At 35.4% G+C, this 22056-nt stretch overlaps 3 protein-coding genes and 1 pseudogene across 5 annotated transcripts in view; 1 reads left to right on the top strand and 3 right to left on the bottom strand.

The window, feature by feature from the left end:
• Positions 1-30: 30 nt before the first annotated feature.
• Positions 31-1622, bottom strand: LOC117206822 (annotated as a pseudogene).
• A 1412-nt stretch (positions 1623-3034) lies between these two features.
• On the bottom strand, positions 3035-5498 carry LOC117206820 (enhancer of mRNA-decapping protein 3). 2 transcript variants are annotated; one of them, XM_033446491.1, is made up of 6 exons: positions 5272-5498; positions 4897-5067; positions 4540-4799; positions 4332-4468; positions 4016-4252; positions 3035-3943 (listed from the first exon to the last, which is right to left on the bottom strand). In XM_033446491.1, the coding sequence occupies exons 2-6, from the start codon at positions 5052-5054 to the stop codon at positions 3350-3352; spliced, it is 1386 nt and encodes a 461-aa protein (XP_033302382.1). In that variant the 5' UTR covers positions 5055-5067; positions 5272-5498; the 3' UTR covers positions 3035-3349. The 2 variants fall into 2 exon arrangements, with proteins under 2 accessions (XP_033302382.1, XP_033302380.1); XM_033446489.1 differs by having other exon boundaries at positions 4897-5071; positions 5272-5497.
• A 1883-nt stretch (positions 5499-7381) lies between these two features.
• LOC117206664 (protein MIS12 homolog) lies at positions 7382-9085 on the bottom strand. Of its 2 annotated transcripts, none has more exons than XM_033446177.1 (4): positions 8843-9085; positions 8073-8242; positions 7844-7981; positions 7382-7754 (listed from the first exon to the last, which is right to left on the bottom strand). In XM_033446177.1, the coding sequence occupies exons 1-4, from the start codon at positions 8877-8879 to the stop codon at positions 7494-7496; spliced, it is 606 nt and encodes a 201-aa protein (XP_033302068.1). In that variant the 5' UTR covers positions 8880-9085; the 3' UTR covers positions 7382-7493. The 2 variants fall into 2 exon arrangements, with proteins under 2 accessions (XP_033302068.1, XP_033302067.1); XM_033446176.1 differs by having other exon boundaries at positions 8832-9084.
• Positions 9086-11073: 1988 nt separating this feature from the next.
• The window catches only part of LOC117206596 (neurotrimin-like), a 66108-nt gene continuing 55125 nt past the window's right edge, over positions 11074-22056 (top strand). The window contains exon 1 of the mRNA XM_033446072.1: positions 11074-11382. Within this exon, the coding sequence (XP_033301963.1) occupies positions 11331-11382 (52 nt within the window). The 5' untranslated portion in view covers positions 11074-11330. The remainder of the gene's footprint in view (positions 11383-22056) is intronic.

The raw sequence follows: 22056 nt of genomic DNA on the forward strand, positions 1-22056 counted from the left end.
ATATATAAATAAATATGAACAAGTAAAAAATTAAATTTAAAAATAATGTTGTGTATGATACATTTCGAAACACGGAACTATACATAAGCCTACATTACATTGTTTACAACAATATCTTGAACAACGTCTTTTATCAAGTTTGGCACATACGACACATCTACGCATTGGGTTTTTTCTATTAGCTTTATCACTCTTATGCAAAGTTGGAAAATGTCTTTCTGTAAGACGTAAAAGGCTTTCGGATCTAAGAGGAGACACTGTCCCCACTGATCGGGGATACGATTGTAAAAGTTCCGTAATTAATGCTAAATGAAATTCGGACATTGATAGAACCTTTTTGGTCTTGAATTTATATAAACAATACGAATTCCACACCGAAAGATCCAATAAATGAAAGAATAATCTTTTGTGCCACTGTAAGGTATTCTTTGTGCATTCAACCGTGTTGATTATACGGTTAGTTTCACTAATAATTTCCATTGATTTACTGTAATCTAATATACACGTAGGCTTCTGTAAAACTTCACCTGTACGATAATTTATCTTTCTAGTGTTTCGATATTCCGCTGAATGACTCGTGGATAACATCCAAACTTCGTGTTTGCTCTGCCATTTTAGTGCAAGCAAATTACCCGATGACCGAAAACTTAATTCTCCACTTTTTAATTCTTCTCCCATTTTCGGCATACCTTCGCGTTGTTTTTTTACTGTTCCGCATGAGTTTGTAGTACAATCGTGCAAAAAGTTGAATAGTGCGGGGCTTGAGAACCAATTATCGACAAACAATTGATGACCCTTTCCTAAATACTGTTGTAGCAAGTTTACCACAATGTTGCCTGATCTACCGAATTTTTCAGAAAATGTATCAACGTCAGAAATAGCGCCGGTATAAACGATAAAATCTAAAACATATCCTGTCTTACAATCGCACAACACAAACGTTTTTATTCCAAGTCTACTCCTTTCAGGTTTGTATCGTTTAAATGACAATCGTTTCTTGTAAAGCATATGACTCTCATCAATACATAAGTTCTTGAAGGGACAAAATGATTTTTTGAATGTTTCGCGCAGTTTGTTGTAAGGTTCACGAATTTTGATTAGTAGGTTTTTAGACGTCTCTGATCTTTTGTCGCTAAAATGAAGCACCTTTTGTAATGCGACATATCTATCTCGTGCCATATGTTTACCAAAGACATCTGTTCTAATAATTTCATTGGTACTCCAATATTCATTGAATGATAATTTTTTTAAGCGCGACATTGTCAGCGTCAAAGCAATGAAACGATATAATTCGTTTATCGTAGTGTCATGCCACTTTTTCAGTGAGGGAGGAATGTTGTCCAATTGTTCGACTGTACATCGATAAAAATTGTTCGTTGTGTTCGTTATATGTGTCATCAAATCCTCGGAAAAAAATATTCGGAAATAATCTATGATTTGAGATGAATAGGTAATATTCTCTGTTATAGTTCCAGAATTTCTATCGTCGAACGTATGTATTTGAGGTTTTAAATTCGCATGCAACCACTTTATATTTGAACTACGGCTCTTTTCTTTGGTTATTTCTGCTTCTGAATCAGACGAAGTAAAAACTCCTGCCCGTTCGACATTTCCACTGTTGAGGCAGGGAACGATGTCGTTTTCGCTTGATGAATCAGAATACATTGTGTACATTGTCTACAAATTATTTACAATTTGAAATAAAGTCTGAACGATTAAACTTGCAAGCAATAACGACAAGTAGTTATATTATGTAGCGCTCATATTCCGCCCAACTGTAATAGGTACTTATCTAAACCGAGAATTTGTACAATAATTAACTAAAGTTGACAGTAGGCTGTATATATGTATGCTTTTAGTGATTACTGACTTTAGCTGAAAGTCAATCGTGGGAATACATTCGGCGACTGTCGACTATAGTCGACGCGCGTACCGAAGAGGTTAATTATTCAATTGTACTCTGTATTTTAATTACTAATTTAATAATAGAATTATTATAAAAATTCGTTAAACTGTAGTTACAGAGAAATAAAAGAAATATACAGTACCAAGAATATTAAAATCACTAATATTATTTCTTTCATCTCTATCTTTAAAATAGATATAAGGATTTAAACTAATTTTTAGACAATATATCAAACTTTGTCTTACAGTGCCTATACTAATTAGATTTGCTCAATGTATAATCAATGCATTTATATTTTTCTTTTTATATTATATTTTTAAATCTACTTAAAGCTTTCTGTGCAAGTAATTCTAAAAAAAATGACATTGGTATTATTTATAGAATTTACTACCATATTAAATGTCAAGACCAATGTTCAAAATATATAAATATATATTTACATGTACAGTATAAATAACTTACTTAAGCTACCTATGAGTAAAGTAAATCTTATACAATCATTCTATTACAACTCATTATTTGAATTATGCTACCATATTTCATACATTATTCAGTGAACACGGACATGTTGTGACACAAGTATATTTTATTGCAGTAATAAAAATACTTTTTAATCCATGCTTAACTTTACAAAAATAAATAGGAGCTAAAAGAGAATCCGAATATTATAGAAGACATGTAAATATTTCTTGTCTCATATTTAAACTTTATGATTAATTATAAACAATTTGTAAATAAAAATTTTACAAATTTTTATGATAATATATCTCTCATAAGTTATGAAAAATATGTATAAAGAAAATTTCATCTCTCTACTAATAGACGATCTCTTCGTGTCAAATTTGGGGGATAAATTCATCTAAATATGATCAGTAGTAATTTTTGTTCCAATGTTATAAATAAAAATGAGTCACATATGTATAAAAAAATTTGTACGATTATATTTTTTTGTAACAGGAATACCATATACTTTTAGTATTATGTACTTATTATATACTTATAGTACGAAACAACATACTTGTTAAAATGTATCAAATACAAGTAGTATTTGTAGTTTTTATGCTTCATAACGTTTAAAAATTTATATACTAGATTTACTTGAATTTATTTTTTATTTAAAAGCATTTATTTTTTTTATGTAACTTACAAAACCAAACACTGTATATTTATCATTTATATGTTTGTTTCTTGTATACATTGTATACTTACACGTTTAAAAGAACAATTACACACAATTGGCTTTGCACACCAAATTATAATTGTTCCTACACAAACTACACTTCATCTGTATAACATTAAATGCTACATCATACATGATCTTTATCATTAATTTCTGACAATATCTTCGCCATTTAAGTATAAACTTTAATTAGCAAGGCATACAAGTAAAAATATACTAAATTATAACATCTTATGAGAAATAACATCCTTTTTATAAATTTGCTAAGAATTATTGGAATGCAAAGGAATGACAAATTTTGGTCCAAAAGGAGACCTATATGTTATACCAACGTCTGCATATACTTCGTTTGGCAATGCAAGATTACATAAATATAATTTGCCATTGTCAACACTATGAGATAATGGTAATCCACCAAGCAGGCTACATTTACTAAGAATACCAGGTGTTCCTGTGGCTGGTGGTTCAATGGCTAAAATAGGCGCCCTATTATTATTTGCCCATTTTGCTATAGGTGTAATCATTCTTGGTGAGTTCTCGTCACAAAGTGCTACAAGTATCAAATCCACCACTGATGGCAAGTTTTTAAATTTAGTTTCTACCTTGTTTCCTGTTAACTTGTACAAAGACAATTCTTGTAGGAGAAAAACATCCTCAGAATTTTCTACAAACACTATTGTCTTAATGCCGTGACTAGATAACTGTCTAGCACAATTAACACCTGCAGCACCAGAACGATGAGGTCCACAAAGTGCAATAATCGTTGGCCACTGGTGTGCATTATTTGGATTAAGTCGATGGCTTCCTCCTAACAGTTGCAATATAATTTCTGTACCGGCACGACCAAGAAGTTCCACCTAATTTTAAAATTAGTTTCATTACACAAAAATATTGTAAGCTTCTTTCTTATATTAACTAATTGTACATACTCTACGCTCCCAACTAATACCCAATCTATCTGCTGCTCCTATTAATTGACGATGAAGGTTAAGTGTTATGCTAGGAATTATTAAACCATTGTCTGTTACATATTCTATTTCACCAGCACTAGGTACCAGTATCTGTCTAATATCTGCACGTTCAGACACAATAATATTTTCATCGTGCCTATAGTTTACTTGCTTTTGTTTCTTAGATTTTAAAGAATTTATTTTTTGCCACACAGCCTGTAGAAAGTGTACATTACTTTTAATACTATGTTAATAATGTGCTATGTAATGAAACTATAAAGAGAAAGAAGCATACCTCTTTATCAAATAGGGCTAAATTCTTTTCAAAATCAAAATCTTGACTCAAGGATTGATCAATTGGAGTACCAAATGTGTGCTCATTTCTTTGTTTACTACTTAATTTTTTTTGCATTGGTTTATCAATAGATTCAGCTGAAAAAGCAAATTATCAAAAATGCTTTACATTTACTTATAAAAAAAGTTAAAATTCTTCACTATTATACCTAATGGAATTTTCCCATTTGCAGCTTGTTCTATTGTGGATTGAGAATTATTACTTGGCTTCTTAATATTAGTTTGCGTTTGTGATGATGTGGATTGAACAGAAGATGAAACACATTCGGAAAATGATCTACCAGCTCTTTTGGCAATAGGTCTCTTTACAGTTATATTATTCTGTGCTTGATTATTATCACTCGTATCACTACTGTCGAATCCTATATTATTAATTGATATAAACTCTACATTCAGTATATCCTTCGCACTAAAAATTAAAAAACAATCTGTGCTTAATTCTACGTGCTTTATTTAATATTCTTATTTATAAGGAAATTGATCAAATTCTCATCACTAAACAATACCATAATACAACTATAGGTGAACTATGAGGAACTCCGTTACAAAAAGCTTTTGAAAGTATAATACAATCCTTATTTAAATCCACTATTTGTCCTTGATAAGTTCCAACTTCTTCGATACACTTTACGGAAACTGTACAACCCACAAATTGTTCTGACATCTTGATTATCAATCTAGCTGCACATAACAGATTTATAAAAATCATACATCCTCTACGAGGTCTTACTTAAATGAAACTAATTGTTTTATGTGAGTAATGATTATAGAAATATCTTAACATAGTAACAACAGTAAATATTTTATGAATTAGACGATTAAAAGTTCAAGAAAATCGGAATTTTTACAAAAACAATTATGAAAACAAAAATCATACAAACCTAATATAGATGATTAAATCTAATCTAAATAGATTTTTATTATTCGGCTAACAATGATTACGGTTAATTTAAAATTCTATTATTATTTTGATATTTAAAAGTATCAAACATATGACAATACATTCATTAACGTGGAATACCGGACATAATTTCCGTATATTTTCATACTACTCCTATTCTAACCCCACACCATTTGTAAGAACCTACAACGCGCTATATGAAAACGAAACATACCTCGATACTATTGGTTCGTTCCTCTTGTGATCGATTTTTCACTAAAAAAATACTAGAGATTTTCAAATATTTAAACTACTGTTTACGCTATTACATAGCAAATATTTTATGAAAAAAATAAGCATGAATTTTATTCAAATATAAAAAAGTTCACAGAAGATAATATATAAAATAAAATGAAAAATTATTACTGAAAAATTTAAGTGGTACATTAAAGTTATTGGTTGTTGTTCTTTGCCATTCTTTAACATCCGATAAAGATATTCGTAACATGCATTCTGATGTTCTTCATCATTTATTATGTAGATAATTACGTACTAATATAACTTTGCATTTTTGTGATAGCATCAATCAAATTGTGATTGACACATTGTATCTTTGGCCTTTGTGTCTTCATTTAAAATGTAGCACATATTCAACAGATAATTAAATTATTAAAAAGTGCGTAATGTTCATTTTATTATATATATAAATTAATATTTAATTCAAGATTAAATAAAAATTTATAATACTAAACTTATCTATAATTACCAATACAAATACAGTATGTTTTATATTTTATTTTAATATATTATAGTATAATATTCGCAGAATATAAATAAAGATTATGTTATATATGTATATAACACAATATTTAAAAAATGTTTCTTTTTTTTACACCTTCCAAATATTTTATTTTGTTTCTAAAATAACTATGCATCGTTATATATGGTTTTTACCTAAACATTTTATTTATATTTCTTATGGTTAAAAATAATAAAAATTATTATTTTAGAGAAAAACCTCTAATATATAAGATATACTAATATTTAATAATTTTATTACTCTTCTATAATTATTTAATGAAATAAAAAATTATAATAGCACACTTTACTTTGTTCTATTATATTCAATGGATCGTGCAATGATGTTGGTATAAATCTTTGTTAAGCGCCGAAGCGAATATCTTTATTATAAAGTGCCTCGGAATGTTTTAAGAGGGGAAGCGTTACGCTTTAGTGTACTTTAAAGTCTTTTCTACACGAATACGTAGGGACTGAATATACGACTACCAGCAGGAAGGAAGAAGCTAGGTTAAAACCGGGAATGCCAGTTTATACACGAACATGTAAGAATAAGAACCCACAGTGAACACAAAAAAGATTCCTGTTTCGTTGTGCGTCATGACAGTCATGGCCGTCATGAGACTCTCATTGCTTATGTGAAACAAGCCTAACTGTGGGTTGTTGGTTGGTGTAGTATATTCCTTCTTCGTATACCTAAGAGGGAGGGAGCCATTACCGTGTAAAGTGTAAAGCTGTAAGGTGTAGGTGTAAGTGATCTTACGCTGGAAGTAAAACGAGTCAACGGCAGATTAACGAAACGGCGTACCTATAATTATTAAATTTTTCTGAATTTCTAATTATCTTGTATATTTTTGTTAACTGAAATTATCACACAAAATATTATGAAGAAAATTTATATTTTTTATGTTGAAACTTATTAATTTTAAGTTATGCTTTATTCATTTATGACGTATATTTTGTTTATCTAATTATGCTAATTCTTATTATATTATATTTCCGTTACGTTCTGTATTCTCTTAGCTGCTAGCAGATAATTCGAAATTTGTATCTTAGATTAATCGTAATAAATATATCAAATGAAAGTAATGTATGAAAGGTAAATACCTTGTTCCAATATAAAAGAATCCAACATTTTTGGTAGATGTTTGTTCAAGTGCTGTGAATTCTTAATTTTATTACAGGACTAATTTTTTAATCCTCCTTCTTACAAACATTTTTATGTAATGATATGATAGCTATCTAATTAATTAAAAAAGTTATAAGTCAATTTATTTATAAAAATATTTTAAAAAGTACAAAATATACAAATATAAAATTTATAGAATATCAGTTTATCTACTTAAATATTATTTACATGATTTTGTTCTACATGAAACATCTAGGACAAATAATTAATTTTTATATTGTTACCATTACTTCAATTCATAAAGTACTTAAATCAAATTCTTTGCATTTAAGATTATCTACTGTGTTGTATTTTATTTTTGTTGTAATTTGCGTTGTATCAAACAGGCTTGTGGAAAATTGTTTATAATCTTCCAGTAACTGATATATATTTTCATTTACGTCGGAGCATGTCAGATTTTCTACTACATTACACATCTTATTTACACTTTCTTCAGAAATTGGAAATTGATCTAAAGTCTGTAGCTCTTCTTTCAATACAGTATTCAAAATAGTAGCCTATAACGTTCATAGGAAGTTGGACTTTACTTGTTATCTCTATAATAGCATAAAATTTATATTATATTTAAAAAATACTCGATACATACATTTTTTGCTCTTTGCTGTAAATCTTCTAATCTTTGATTTATATTTTCAAATTCTGTATCATTATACTGTATCCTTTGGTACTTGTCCTCTTCCAATAAAACATTACTTGGAACAGCAACATATTTATTTACAATATTCTAAACAGAAGAGTCATATGTGATATATATATATACTTTACATGTACTAGAAGAAATATTTTGTTGATATACCTCTGGTCAATGTAATTACCTCGATATTTTTTAAATGTGGCATTGCTCCTTTAAAATATGTTGTCTCTAAATTCTTTTGATTTGTTTTAAGTACTGTTAGATTCTCAGAATTTAATTTGTATGTTTTTTCAATTGTTTGACACATCTTCTCAATCGTGCTAAGAATCCTTTCACTTACAATACTTTTCACTATAAAAAAAAACAATTGAAAATACTTCTACATTTATACTCTATCAACCTTCTTACTGCATTACTAAATAATACTAGAAATCTATGAACAAACTTTAAAAATGACTTTTAACAGAAATAAATTAAAATACTTGTTAAATATATAATATAATCATTTGTATTAAGTCATTTATTACATATATTTTTTACACTTTATTCAGACATTTGAATGCAACAAAATTAATACAAAGCAAAATTTAAAAAATGCAACTGGAATTTGACACGTATATCGGCTCAAGGTCAATTTTTACTTGTTTGCTCTCTGATTTTGAAGTGTGAGAGATGAGAAGGAGAAAGAAGCGAAGAGAATAAGAGAAGAAACGAGAGAAAAGAAAAAAAAGTGAAGCGTTAGTCGTCTTTATGATTAACTTAGTCCGTAGGGGCCGGTGAAAGTATTCCAAGCAATGGACGAGTGTGACTCTAGTCATGATCAAATCTACATGATACTAGAGTGCACCCGTCCAACGACTGGAACATGTGGTTATACACAATCAGAATGCTGTAAAATCTGAAAAACATTCAAGAGAAACTGAAAACGGCGGCGCCTTACAAGTAGCATACACGGCTCTTGAATGAAAGCTAAACAGCTGCATTTCATATTCTTCCATCTTGCGTTTTCGTAATTCCGAGGACGCCATATCGTTCTAAATACACGTTAACTTGTAATGATTATTCAATGAAACCACTATTATACTATCTTGATACTTTTTTCCGAAGTAACTGTGCTTCTTTCCGATGATCACACCTTGACGTCCGTTGACAAATGAATATGGCGTCTATCTGCCTGCGTACGACAGCGTCCTTTGTCCCTTCGCGTTCGGCAACGCATCCGGATTTCTTAGCGGCACTTCAATCCGTTTCAAAATCAACCAATCAGACACCATCCTTTGCCAATGAAAATCCACGGTTCCGGTTACACCGGAAAATGTTTATGATTACTCTTTTATATGTATTTTTCTATTTACATTAACGTATCCACAATCACGACAAAAATATTTCCTTATTACGAGATATTAAATTTGTTTTTTTTATACACTTGACAACCCGTATTGTAGGTCATTATATAAATCTTCTATGTTCCAGCTTCGCAATATCATCGCGAGATGGCTACACTGGGAACTTGAGAAAAATAAAATATTGTTGTGGGATACCTTGTAATTCGCACGAAGTAAACCAATATCTTTGATTACATGAATTTTGAAAGTTAGACAAATGAATGCTCTGTATAAATAACATTAGAAATAAAACTTAGGTATCAAAGTTATGATATAAGTTTACAGGTACTCTTTCACGAGGTATGTACCTAGAGAGATAGTTGTACGCGTGAGGTAAAATAAGGGCTTTGTTTATTATCACGGGAAAGGGAAATGAAACGTGTTAGGCGTCTACTCAAGGGCAGTGCATATAAAGTTCAAATATTTTCTCTTTTTACCGTGTTATCAACAATTTAAAATTCAAATGTTTCTTCCCGTTGCCGAAGATCTCTTTAGAGTTCTACGTGAAATATATATGACTAAATCATGAAAATGAATATAGTCATGTGTAAAAATTATTAAAATATTTACACTTTTGTTTTTAGGAATGTCGTTAATCCTTTAATAATTTCACGAAAAAAATATTAATCACTTCAAATTGTTCGCTAATTTGCATTTAAACGCTTAAGCTCAAATCATACATATGTGTATGTAAATATATCTTACAAATGACATCATCGCAATTTTTTGTACTGGTATGAGTCATTTGGTTAATAATCCACGCAACATTATTCGGAATTATTTTTACGTTCACTCTCGTAACCGCAATGATTACAGTCTTTCTACGAATCTACATGCAAGTTAGTTTCATTTTTATAAAGGAATTACTAAATTCGGTATAATGATAATTCTCTTTAAACGAGACGAGTCAACGTATAGAAACAACTATATACACTGATATTATTTGATCAATGTATCGATCGATACCTAATATAATTTTTTACTTCGTTTAGAGATAAAAAAGGAATGCGAAGAAGTGAATGCTCTTTGCCATTCGTCTTATGCACAATGACAAAGTGAATGGATGAATCGAAAGAGGTAAGCGCTCGACGAAAGTAACGTGCAAATACATGCTTCTCACGCGCGTACATATACGTGCGTGTGAGCCGATACTTTATGCGTTCGGAACTCCGTACACAGATAAATTCGATATTCGATACGTATTCTTGCTTTTATCCGTCTGCGCACATTGATTTATGCTCAGTCGCGATTTCCTATAAAATATAGATGCGCTTCCTGTTCTCCCATCCTATATAACTTTTGGCATTTAAAATTCAAATTTAAATTTCAAATTGAAACATATCTGTGTTTCTTATCAACTGATACGAAACCTTACGCGCAATGTGACTTGAAATTGTTCTGAAAAATATCAGCGACGAGGAAGGAAGATAAAGAACATACGTGTATACCTGGCGCCTTTTTAGTATTTTTAGATCGAGACAACTTCTTCTTTCAATTTTCTTTGGGGAAATCATTCCTATCTGCTGTATATTCTATAGAGCGGTGGTGATATGCTGGTCAATTTCTCGACGTTATCGTTTGTTATAATAAAATAAAAAAAAATTTTTACGCAATGTTCACTCGACATTGCGCCATTGAATACATACTCAGTTTTGTATAGGCGCGCGCTTCCACAAAGCCATCGGTGCACGTACACAGTCATACATCGTAGGCGTGTAAGTTTATTCCTACAGGAGTTGAGGCGCGTGTCGAGTTTGTACGGCGCTGAGTGCGCAACCGGTCGGCGCAGGTCCCTGTAAAAAGCCGGGGGCCCGGTTCCGTCGCCGCTCTTCGGATACCACGCGCGCTCGTTCTCTCAGTTTGTATTCGGTATCCACCTCGTATCGGTGGATACGTTCGGTTCTTTATTCAGTTGAACGATCATCCTTGCGAAAATACCGTCCACTCGTATACGTACGTTTCTCAAGTCGACAATTAAGTTTCAAGCCAAACGACGACTGTAGTGCCAATTGTGTCGTTTGTTGACAGTGTTTTCGAAACAAAGACGGGAAAACATGTTACCACTGCGATTTCTTGGTCTATTGGTGATACTCTTTGCCGCGCAGGGTGAGTTTTCCTCTTCATTTTTTTTATTTTTATTTCATAAGAGCATCGTTAACGAACACGACCACCAACCTTTTAAGGATAAAATTCATCCTGGTTGTTCCAATTCATCGGGACGAACATTTAAATTCAATCAATGGCATACGTTATGTACATATTCATGAAATAGTTTTTTTACTGTAAAACTTGATTGAAGTGATGCTCGTCCTTGTTGTTTCACGCGGCGAACACGCGTCCTCTGCGTCTATTCAAGGATTCCATTAAGTTAATTAAATCTAGATTTAACGCCTGGCGAACAGAGCGTGCGCGTTGGCGTGGGTGCTGAGTAGATCGTGCTAGGAGATCTTAAAGTTCTAGGGTCGAGACGACGCGCATGATAATTTCGCATGCATCACGGCTAACTAACAGTTACCTCACCGTCCGCTCCGTATAAGCAATTGCAACAATAGTTACCATTGCGGGGCAGCATGGACGAGCATCGGCCGAGCGATCGTTCGTTGCGGAAGGAACAATTACTGTATCTTAAAAAAGCTTAATTACTCTTCCTTGTGCGCCAGTTTAGCCAGAAGCGCGCCCGTTGCTCGATAAACCGGTAATTGCGTACACTTTCAATTTGCCATGTTGACGATGTCGAGAGTACTTTGATACTCTGCGTCAGCCTGTTTGCTGTTTCATAATTCTATAATTCGATGGTCGAATGTACGAAACACGCGATAAGCAGACCTTTGCAATCTAATTTCGTCCATACGTTGCTCACCACGCCGTTCAACTTAATTCACTACCTACAACCAGCTGTGCAATATTGAAATAAATTGCCACGTGAGAGGAAATATCAACTGGAGACGTTTATATACTTAAGATACTTATGGCAGAATAGTAATACGATTGGGTGTTTTGTAAAAAATGCGTGTAATGTACGGTTATCGTAACAGACAATCTGCGATGATAATTGGTAGCCACTATTAAGCATACGTCCTATGTGATAAGTTTAATTGCAAAGGTATATCATTTATTTCGTCCTAGGAGATAGAATATCGATTGAATATTATTGTATAATATTAATGGAATATCGATAAAATGCACATTATCGCGTAAGATGCCTAATCTTACAACATTCAAAGCGATTTGAAATATTTATCAATTGATAATTATTTTCGTTTAATAATTTAATTCAATAATATTAAACGCCAATTAAGTCGAATCATACGTTATCGGAATACTAAATTTTAGAAAGGGCTTGCAATAACAAGTATCTTATTATAGATCACGTGTTACGGTACTGGTTAAAACGACTCTTCAGATCAGACGCTCTCTCTTACATATATACACGACCTTTGCTATACAATGGTATAGCTGGCCACACGAGATGTTCGATTGTAAATGTTTTATATATTAACAACATCGCGTATTCTATTCTATCGATGGGATGCAGCACGTTTGAAATAAGTTTCCCGAGTAGATAGAGCGTCTGACGAGTTCGAGCTTTTTCACTTAACGAACAGGCTCTCTATAGCGTTGGCAAGCAAATATCTATACGTATTCGGACTCTAAGGAACTAACGTTCAGAAGAGTAATAAATCCTTGTACGATAAATAGTCACGGCGTGTTTCACTCTTTCAAACATCTGGGATTCGTAACGTTGAAATTATCCCTCGATTCCAGGGCCAGGCTTGCCAGCAAACGTTAGTTAATTGTTTCATTAACATTCCGCGTAAACTACATTCCTGTGCATATTCGAGCGTGTACATTTAACGCTCGATTGGCATGCATTTATTTACATGGCGAACGCGCGAGAAATGGAGTTTACTATAGGAACAGCATAGTTCACTTTGCGATGCCCGAGTATCGAATGCCATTGAAACAAGTAATGAACTTGTTAAAACGAACGATCTCGACTAATCGACGAATAGTGGTACAAGCGACAGAATCGATAATTTCACAAAGTTATAATTAAAATTAAACTTTGATTAAAAAGACCACTTCGAACATTAAAATATATTGCTACCCAAACTGATAAAGTAAAAGCGCTTTTAGCGACAAAATTCCTCATTTGGGAAAGTTGTACGTCAAATAAAATTTTTGTGGGCAAACTATAGCTGATACTTAACGCGGAGCGAATACCTTCCGCTGTTATTTATTTTCTATTTATTTTACTGTAAATTCGTATCGCAGGTTCCTTTCGACGTGAAATACTAAATAAAGTAAAATTTGTTAGTTTCTTCGGTATATGTAACGAATATGCGTTTCGATATTTACGGTCGGTAGAGTGTCTCATTTTTAGACCTCGAAACTTACCATTTTTACATCGGTGTTCCAGATTATTTCACACAGTATACGTTTCTTACGGCGTTTCATGTACACCTAGCGAACATCGAACTAGAGAAACCATTCAGATAAGAGTATCGCTGCGCTAACTCGTAATTAGGGATCGTTTCGCGTAAGTCCGCGAAGATCGACGAGCGTGGAGGTCTGTTTCTTGCGTGGAATTGTCCAGCTGTTGGCAAATTCCATTGAGAAAAATATGCGGGAGAGGCTCCGGTATCTTGCGAAGGCAGTAGCCTCTTTTGATCCCCAAAGAACCGGTGGTAGTAGTTGGCAGAGAGGTTGCTGAATGGCCCGAAAAATAAGATAAACGAAAGTATCACAGGGGGTAGGTGGGAGAGACGCCAGGTGAACACAAGTTTCAGGTAGGAGAATGACCGGAGGCAGATGGTCGGGATAGTGGGATGGCGGAGAGACGGTTGCCGGTTGCCCCGTGTCCAGCGTGGCATTCACAGATTTCTGGTAACTCGCTCACGGTCGAAAAGATGGGCTACCAATCTCCCGAAGGATGTTCCATTTATTCCTTAATAATAGGAGCGGCTTCTTCTTATCCCCAATAAGAAGTTCTCGGACCAACTCGTTTCGTACGTGACGTAGATTTCAAACGGAAGAATAAGATACGGAGGTTCTACTTGGAATGTCCGGTCGAGACATTGATATCGAATAATATGGGGTAATCCCGGCAGAAACCGAGTCTTCGTTTTAATAACTTAAATATTTAAGCAATGAATTTAATTCATCGTGAATCGAATAATCGCTTAGCGAGAACATTTAAATGTGCGATATCGTAACGATAAATCTGATTTAAATATTTTAACAGATCGAACGTTACAGGTACTCGCATATTTGTACAGTCGATCATCTCTTTGAGAATGCGTAATTGTTATAGTATAGTATTTGTATAAATAACTACGGATGTACCTCTCGGTTTTATTGTTGTAGGTAAGATGGACCACTTTAAAGAACATTATATCGTTTCACCGAATTGATCGATTAAGTCGATCTGGATTCATTAAATCCGAAATCATCGTCGTGAATTAGAATTGCAGTTATCTGCTATTCGAGCTTATTCTACGAGAACAATCCGACGACATGTTCTCAAACGATATTACTAAATTAAATAGCACTAAAAGCGTTACAAAGAAAATACGCATATTCCATCAATGATGTTCTACTTTTCCTCTTCTTTCCTATCTTTTTTCTTTTTTTCTAATACTCGTCGAAGCGTTGGACGCGTAACACGTAGAAATCCTTTCTTGATAAAATCAGAGTTCAATGGTCCTCGAGATAAGCGTCGATAATGTTTGCCACAGTATTTTAAAATACCGTCCGGACATTGTCTGTATACACGACTGTGGAGAAATCTGACGGTGGGCGTTCGAGGTTTTCCCTTTTATCGTGTATCCACGAACCGAGCCAACAACAGCTTGAAATCGAAGAAACGCGTGTTTCTTCGCACGTGTACCATCAGCGATCGTGGTTAGATAACGATAGAAATTATCGTGGAAAATCGTGTACCAGTTGGTAGCTCGTGTCACGGTGAAATTGCTCATTGTCAGTTATACTTCAACGGTTTGCCATTATACGTGACCGTGTTAGTAATGCGTTGATTGTAATGCAGCCGTACTATATATTTCTTGCTCGTTCCTACCGTATTATTCCAAGTTCTTAGTTTTCTCTTTCGTCTTTTTCTCTTATACCTAGTAGAAAAAGGAAAACATTTGTTTTCGTTGTGTGATCTCCGCACACTACGGAATACGATTTGCAACGCGCAATGTACGAGATGCTGCAAGGATCGTCGTTTCCTTGTACTTCCTTTTTTTTTCTTAGCATGTGATAGAACTGAAAGCGTAGAATTAATACAAATCGTGTAAAAGACGCGATAAGGTTGCTCGACGAAGTCCGTCTCTTCTTCTCCTTCCTGATGCTAACGAGCGTGTTTTGTAATTCTCGAATTCCAGACTGCGTATACCTCACGAAAGGTGTAATTTCGTAATTCGGAGGGAGAGAGAGAGAAAACCGTTGAGAATGGTTTGTAGTAGTCGCAGTCTATTTGCTTAGAACTGTAATAACCTATACGCAACGAGGGCGGAAAAAAACATTGACCAGTTACGTCCGTGTGCACGGGTCAAGATACGCATATATGTACGTGTTATATCGGTCACTCGTGTGTAGTTTCCTTAAATCTTGTATCGTAGCGCCGATTTGAATATGCGATCATCGGAAACTAACAGGGTCGGCGATGTTCGTGTAAGTGGCACATGGACTCTTATCAAAGATTGCGTCACGTTGATCCGGGTTTATCCGAGTAATTAACTAATTGAGTTTTATTGGAGCGACGATGGGGAGAGGTGCGACGCGAGAAAGGTCAACCCGCATGAGAAAACGCTTTTGGCCGACAAGTTTTTCGAGAAAAGATCTTCCAAGCTTCTCGGCAGTTTCTCAGAAGTTTCTCGGTAGTTCGTCAGGATTTTCCAAGATCTAACGAGAGAGGAAGCGAAAAAGAAGACCAACGAGAATTAATCGGTATACCTGCGTCGCCCACTCGCGTAGCCGAGAGGAACGCGATACCTTGACGCCAGATTGTCGTGCCTTTTTTCACGGAAAAGAAGGTTTCGTGATTTCAGCTGGTAGACCAAGGCGCAGACACGTTCCGAGCGAGGAATTTTTTACCTAGAAAACGCTCCCAATGTTATACGTTCTCACCTCTATCTTTGCATCGATGCTTTCGATATTTTCTTTAACGTTTCACTCGCCAAGCTGGCGTATGCGTACGATTTTGATTGACGTATTGATAGAGAGACCGATAGACCTTACAAGTCGCTATAGAACCGAACGTTGGAATTATGCATTCAAGGTTTCGTTGTTTTCGTTTAAAATTAGATCGATTCCGTTTCGCGTTGCGCAACGAGAAATCGTCGGAAACGAGGCATCCGCCATGCTTTTTTCCCAGCTCTTGAATAAAGAGACACGATAACACTGTTCTTGCGCTACGTATTTACATAAGAATCTTATCTTTCCGCTCGTTAAACGCGCTCTTAAGTACGACGTGGTTCAGCGGCAAAATTAGCGAATGATTAATCGTCGATTACAACCTCGTCGAGAGAGATTTGCCGGAACGAGGGAAAGCACATGGACAAATCGTTAAAGGAACATCCTGTTGCGACATCGGATAACCAGAATCTTGTCCCGTAATTGTCCTTGACTTCTTAACCAACCAACCAACCAACCAGCCACCAGATAATCGGAATTTTACGAAATTTCCGTTATTGTTGTGCAACGTATCATCTTTCCTTCTACAAATTCGAACGTAGTCATCGTATAATTTTATGTTATTTCTGCGAAAATGTGTTCGTCTATTTCGAGCAGGGATCGTTTAATTATTCCGAGTAACCACAGATTGTTCGGTTATTCTTGGTAATTGTTGCAACGAAGCATCGACGATAAATCATCGGATATGAGAATTCCAAAGAAACGCGATTATTTTAATACCTCTACGTTGTCGGATGTCGATGATCTCGCGTTTATTTCAGAGCAGAAACGTAGTATAGTCCAAGGCACGATTTCGGCGTTCCCAATTCGTATTTAGAGCGAACGACGGTGGATCTGTGCCTCGTAATTCTTCGGCTCGATCCGAGATCTAGAAGCCGGGCTCTTTTCAATCCTTCCGTTTTATTTATCGCCGAATACCTCGCCTATGTTCCTACCTGCTGTTACAGGAATTTAAACAGCTACGGTTAGAATTTTCGCAGACACGCCGGCTGTCCCGTCTACTTTTTGATCTATCAGGTCGATCGGAATGTTAGATGTTGTTAGATTTTACTTTTTACTACGTTCGCAACCTATAAATTACAATTTTTTTTTTTTGACGATTTCTACAAATCGCAGATTACGATATATATATGTCTGTATTATAATTATATACAATATAATTCAACGACATGTAATATAATTATTTTATAATTCTTTTATTCGAAATTGAAAAGAAGTAAAACTTATAACAACGTCTGAAAGTTTCGAAGTAAAACCCGCGACTTTAAAACAACGTTCGCCTACAAATCTTGGCAAGTTTTGTCTCAAAAATTGTTTATTAAGAATTATCGATACAGTTAACAGATGGCGATACAGCCTTGTTTTCCATCGTGTACACGATCGTTTCAATTGTCGTGAATTGTTTTCGACCACACGTAAAATCTCACGAGAATAAGAACCTGGGGATGTTCGAAAGGGTTTTGAGCACGGGTCGCTGAAGGCCGGCTCACGAGCGACTGTATTTATTATCATTCTAAGTAGATTCGTTGAAACTGTAAAAGGGGATGAAACCGAGGTCCATTAACATCCTCTATTCAGCTGTTGTCCTGGAATTTTAATAGGCCGGACCCGTTGAAGAGTAGTCCGTCTCGACGCAGGATTTACGAGCATCGGTTTATTTGCAAGCACTAAAGAGAGAAAGGTTGAATGATAAACGAGATCAAGATCGTTCAAATAAACTACGTTGCGAATATCGGAAAAACGTACGCCGTTGACGTTGCAAAATTATGTAAGAATACATTTTGGATATACGACGACGTATTCGTGTTTCGATATCGCAAAGATACGTCTTTTTTTATTTTTTTTTTTATCTACATTTCCTTGATAAAGTTTGCATGACTTATTGATCGAGAAATTATGTAACGTACAAACGTTAAGGATCGTTCGAAAGTGGAGAAATCTCATTGAAAAATAGTTCTTTCTATTTATAACGCTAAATATTGTTTCTGCAGTTTTGGCTAAAGACGAGATTAAGAATATCGCGAAGATCGTTGACTGGCAAGTTTCGTATACCTCGCGAGGACTCTGAAAGGAAGAATAATATTTTAAGAAGACTCGAACCTCGTTAAGATACGTCATAAGTAGTTTAAGAAGTATAAGTGGTACTTTCAAGTACAATCAAACTCTGATTAAGTAGATTCGAATATTTTACGAGTACCTTAAGCAGAAGTTTCTTGTTCCGTGAATAGAAACAAATTTTCTTCTTTTCAAGAGAATATTATCCTCTTTACAATTTACAAAGTTTTTGTATCATCGACGCATGTAAAATACGCGAAAGCGAAGGTTCCAATAGGAGCAACGCGATACGCTATAACGGAATGCGAACTTATCGGATGGAATTCAATCGCATATCCTACAATTGGCCTGATGCGAGCAGGCGTCGTCGTGATGCATCTCGTTCCAACGTTTAATTATCGAATACTTTTGATTATCTATCGTACGAATATTACCGTAATAATAATAATATATATATATATATCCGTATCCATAAATCAGTAATTTTTAAATTAGACGTTAACACAAAAGAACCTACAATTTTTGTCCTAACCGTGACAAAGTCTCCAAATCCTTTGGTCCACGATTTCAACGGTGATCAACCGCGTGCACCCGCACAGGGCTTACGCCTACGGTAATTTTGATTTCTAGTAATCCGACTCCATTAATAAACCGCCCACCAGACGCCATCGATTTTAGGACTTGGAACTTATCTCGACCGTTTCGGGTATTTTTAGTCGCTATACTTTCGTTCATGCGTGCCGTTTTAACCATCCACGTATGCTTTACGCGTGCTACGCATATGTGAACAACTATCTCTCTCTCTCTCTTTTTCTTTCTCTCTTCCTTCTTCGTCGTCTCTTTCATTCTAGCCTAGATCATGATATACACACGTGTACATACTTGAGTGAACATAATATTTTATAAATAGGGATTAGCTAATGGTATGCGAAACAGTGATGCAGGTTTTATTTTGGTTTACCGGTCCCAGCTGCGATAACGTTCCTCTGTACTTTATCTTGCTTAGTCTATATTCTGCTTGTCTCACGCGAGTATAACGCTAAAGAAGGATAATCGTACGCGAGAATATAAAACGAAAAAAAAAGAAAAAAAGAAAAAAACCGTTCCGCGTACTTCTCTAATCTATCAATGTTAAGTGGCAGTTTGTTAGTTTTTGATAATAACTGGTTGATCGTAACGTTATCGCAAGGATGCGAACACGCATCGATTTAAGAGGACTGGTTCTGCGCGAGTACAGGATTATTGCTTCAGCGAAAGTTGTTCAAATATTTTTCTCTATTGGTTTATGTAGTCGACTGTGATCGTTTATAATGAGTCACCAGACGCTTTTAGCAAGTCGGACAAGAAGGATGATTTGTCGCGTTCGATGAATCGCAGAGCCTTCTTTATTTGATAATGTTTTAACACGCTTCGGCGGTAAAATTCGATTAAAACTCGGTAAGTAAAAAGGAAGAAAGAAAGAAAGAAAAATACTCCGCAAGATATTATACCACCTATTTCCTTTTTTTTTTTTTTTACAAAAGTTTTCAAATTTATACTACGTCGTCAAAGACAAAGAGATGTTGCCAGTTCGTCGTTCATTTCATTACACGACCAAAGAGTTAAAATAACAAGAGATAATAGTTCGAAATAAGGTTGGGCAGGCAGTTGCTTTGGATAGTACGGATATAGTGATTCTAGTACCGTTATTCCGAGGCAAAGGTGAAACTTTTACCATCTGTGGATAGTCCAGTTGGATTCAGTAAATGTTTGCTCTACATGGTGAACCAGGCTCCCCAATGTATTCTTTTCGCGTATTGTTCGTTTAAGTGCAAGAAAGTAACGGACGAAAGGATTATTGGAAAGTAGTAGATCAAGTTCGATAGAGGGACTTATATGGACGAATGGATGGTCGAGACTTTGCGATTGATCGCGAGGAATTACGTACGAGTGCCTAAGGCGAGACAAAGGTTAAATCGGTTGTTCGCGATGGTATTCCATTTCTGGTTCTCCTATGCCTCGCACACAAGTTAACGATACGATATGATATCGCGTTTTTCACGCAATTAATTGCGAATATTTCTTTCTAAATAGTTCAAGGCTAACGACGAATGGCCGACTGTCGGATCTTTGGATCGAAAAGATTTGGGACTGCGTGGGTCGATCGTCCGACGCTAGCAATCTATATGATCGACGCAACTACGAAATGGATTTCGAAACTCGAGCTTTCTAAATTGAAAATTAAGAAACTTGAAATATTCGGATTTAGATATTCGAGTTTCGCAGCTTTTAAACTTCTAACTAAACAAGCGTCGAAACGTTACAAGTTCGATAGAGGACTTAAACGGCAAATTAAACGGCGGAACAGTTTCTGCAGAAACTGCTGAAAAGCATGACAGGAAACACGATTTTAGATATTAATCGCTGTTAGAACTTCGTAAATTATATTAACGTTCACCGCTATCGGTCCGGAGCGTTACGCGAAAGCTTTACACGCTCGTCGATAATCATCGAGATCGAGAATTCGATTGCACGATATCGCGTTCTTGACACGCGCACCGAAAGCTATTACTCTTTATCACCGGAACCACCTAGAGCTTTCCATTTTCCCGCGCGTTATATTCCTTTGTCGGCCGAGAGTCTATTTGCATCAAAGGATTTCAAGGAAACGGACGTTGACAAATTCATTCTTCGACCGCTACAAAAGCTTCGTCGCGCTCAGACGTCGCGTCGGTTCGGATACCCTTCGAATCATCTATCTCCTTTTCCACGCCCGAGACCAGTTCGATGGAGAGAGCGAGTTACTCGATCCCACTGTATAGCCTTTTTATCTTTTCCCTTTTGCTCTCGTGTAAACGAAAGAATGGCTCGTTCGGGACTATAACCCGGTTCGAGACACGCGTAAGAATAAAGAAGAAGAAAAGGAGAAATAAAAATAAGAATAAAGGATGAATAAAAAGGAGCAGTAAACGCATCATAGGTCGTTCAATTCTCCAACGTGATTTTCACTGGCGAGGAAAAGGCATGCCAGTCACCGGCGAAGTCGTTAGACTACTAATGATACGTCTCTCTGTCTCTTCCTCTTCTATTTCTGTCCCGCTTCTTCTTGCGCCAGAATACAAATGCCGTGTTTTTATTTTAATTACGAGACGGCTGGCGTTTAAGCCTTCCCATCGATATCGACCTTCCTCGTCGCTGTTCCTTCTCTTCGTCGCGCTTTGTATGCGCGCGTGGAGGCTGGGTCTTCGTTTGGCCGTTTGTTATCCAAGCGAACCTACGATTCAAACGCGTGTCTCTTCGAATGCAACGGATCCATTCAGAGTTAAACTCGGCTGGTTAGTTATCGAAGAAATCCACTGCCGTAGCCAGCGTTCGCGAGAACTCGCGTTCGCGGAACGCTCGTAATGATTTGTCCCGGTTCTGTCGTGTTCGTTACGAACGTCTGTTAACGATAAGACGACGCGCGGCGTTATTACCGAGATATCGGCCGAACGGTTCGTGTAATTAGCGATATGTATATTACTCTCGCCGATAACCGGATTTACGCGT

Source organism: Bombus bifarius, unplaced genomic scaffold (genome assembly GCF_011952205.1).
Source record: "Bombus bifarius isolate JDL3187 unplaced genomic scaffold, Bbif_JDL3187 scf7180000008008, whole genome shotgun sequence".
NCBI classification, from domain to species: Eukaryota; Metazoa; Arthropoda; class Insecta; order Hymenoptera; family Apidae; genus Bombus; species Bombus bifarius.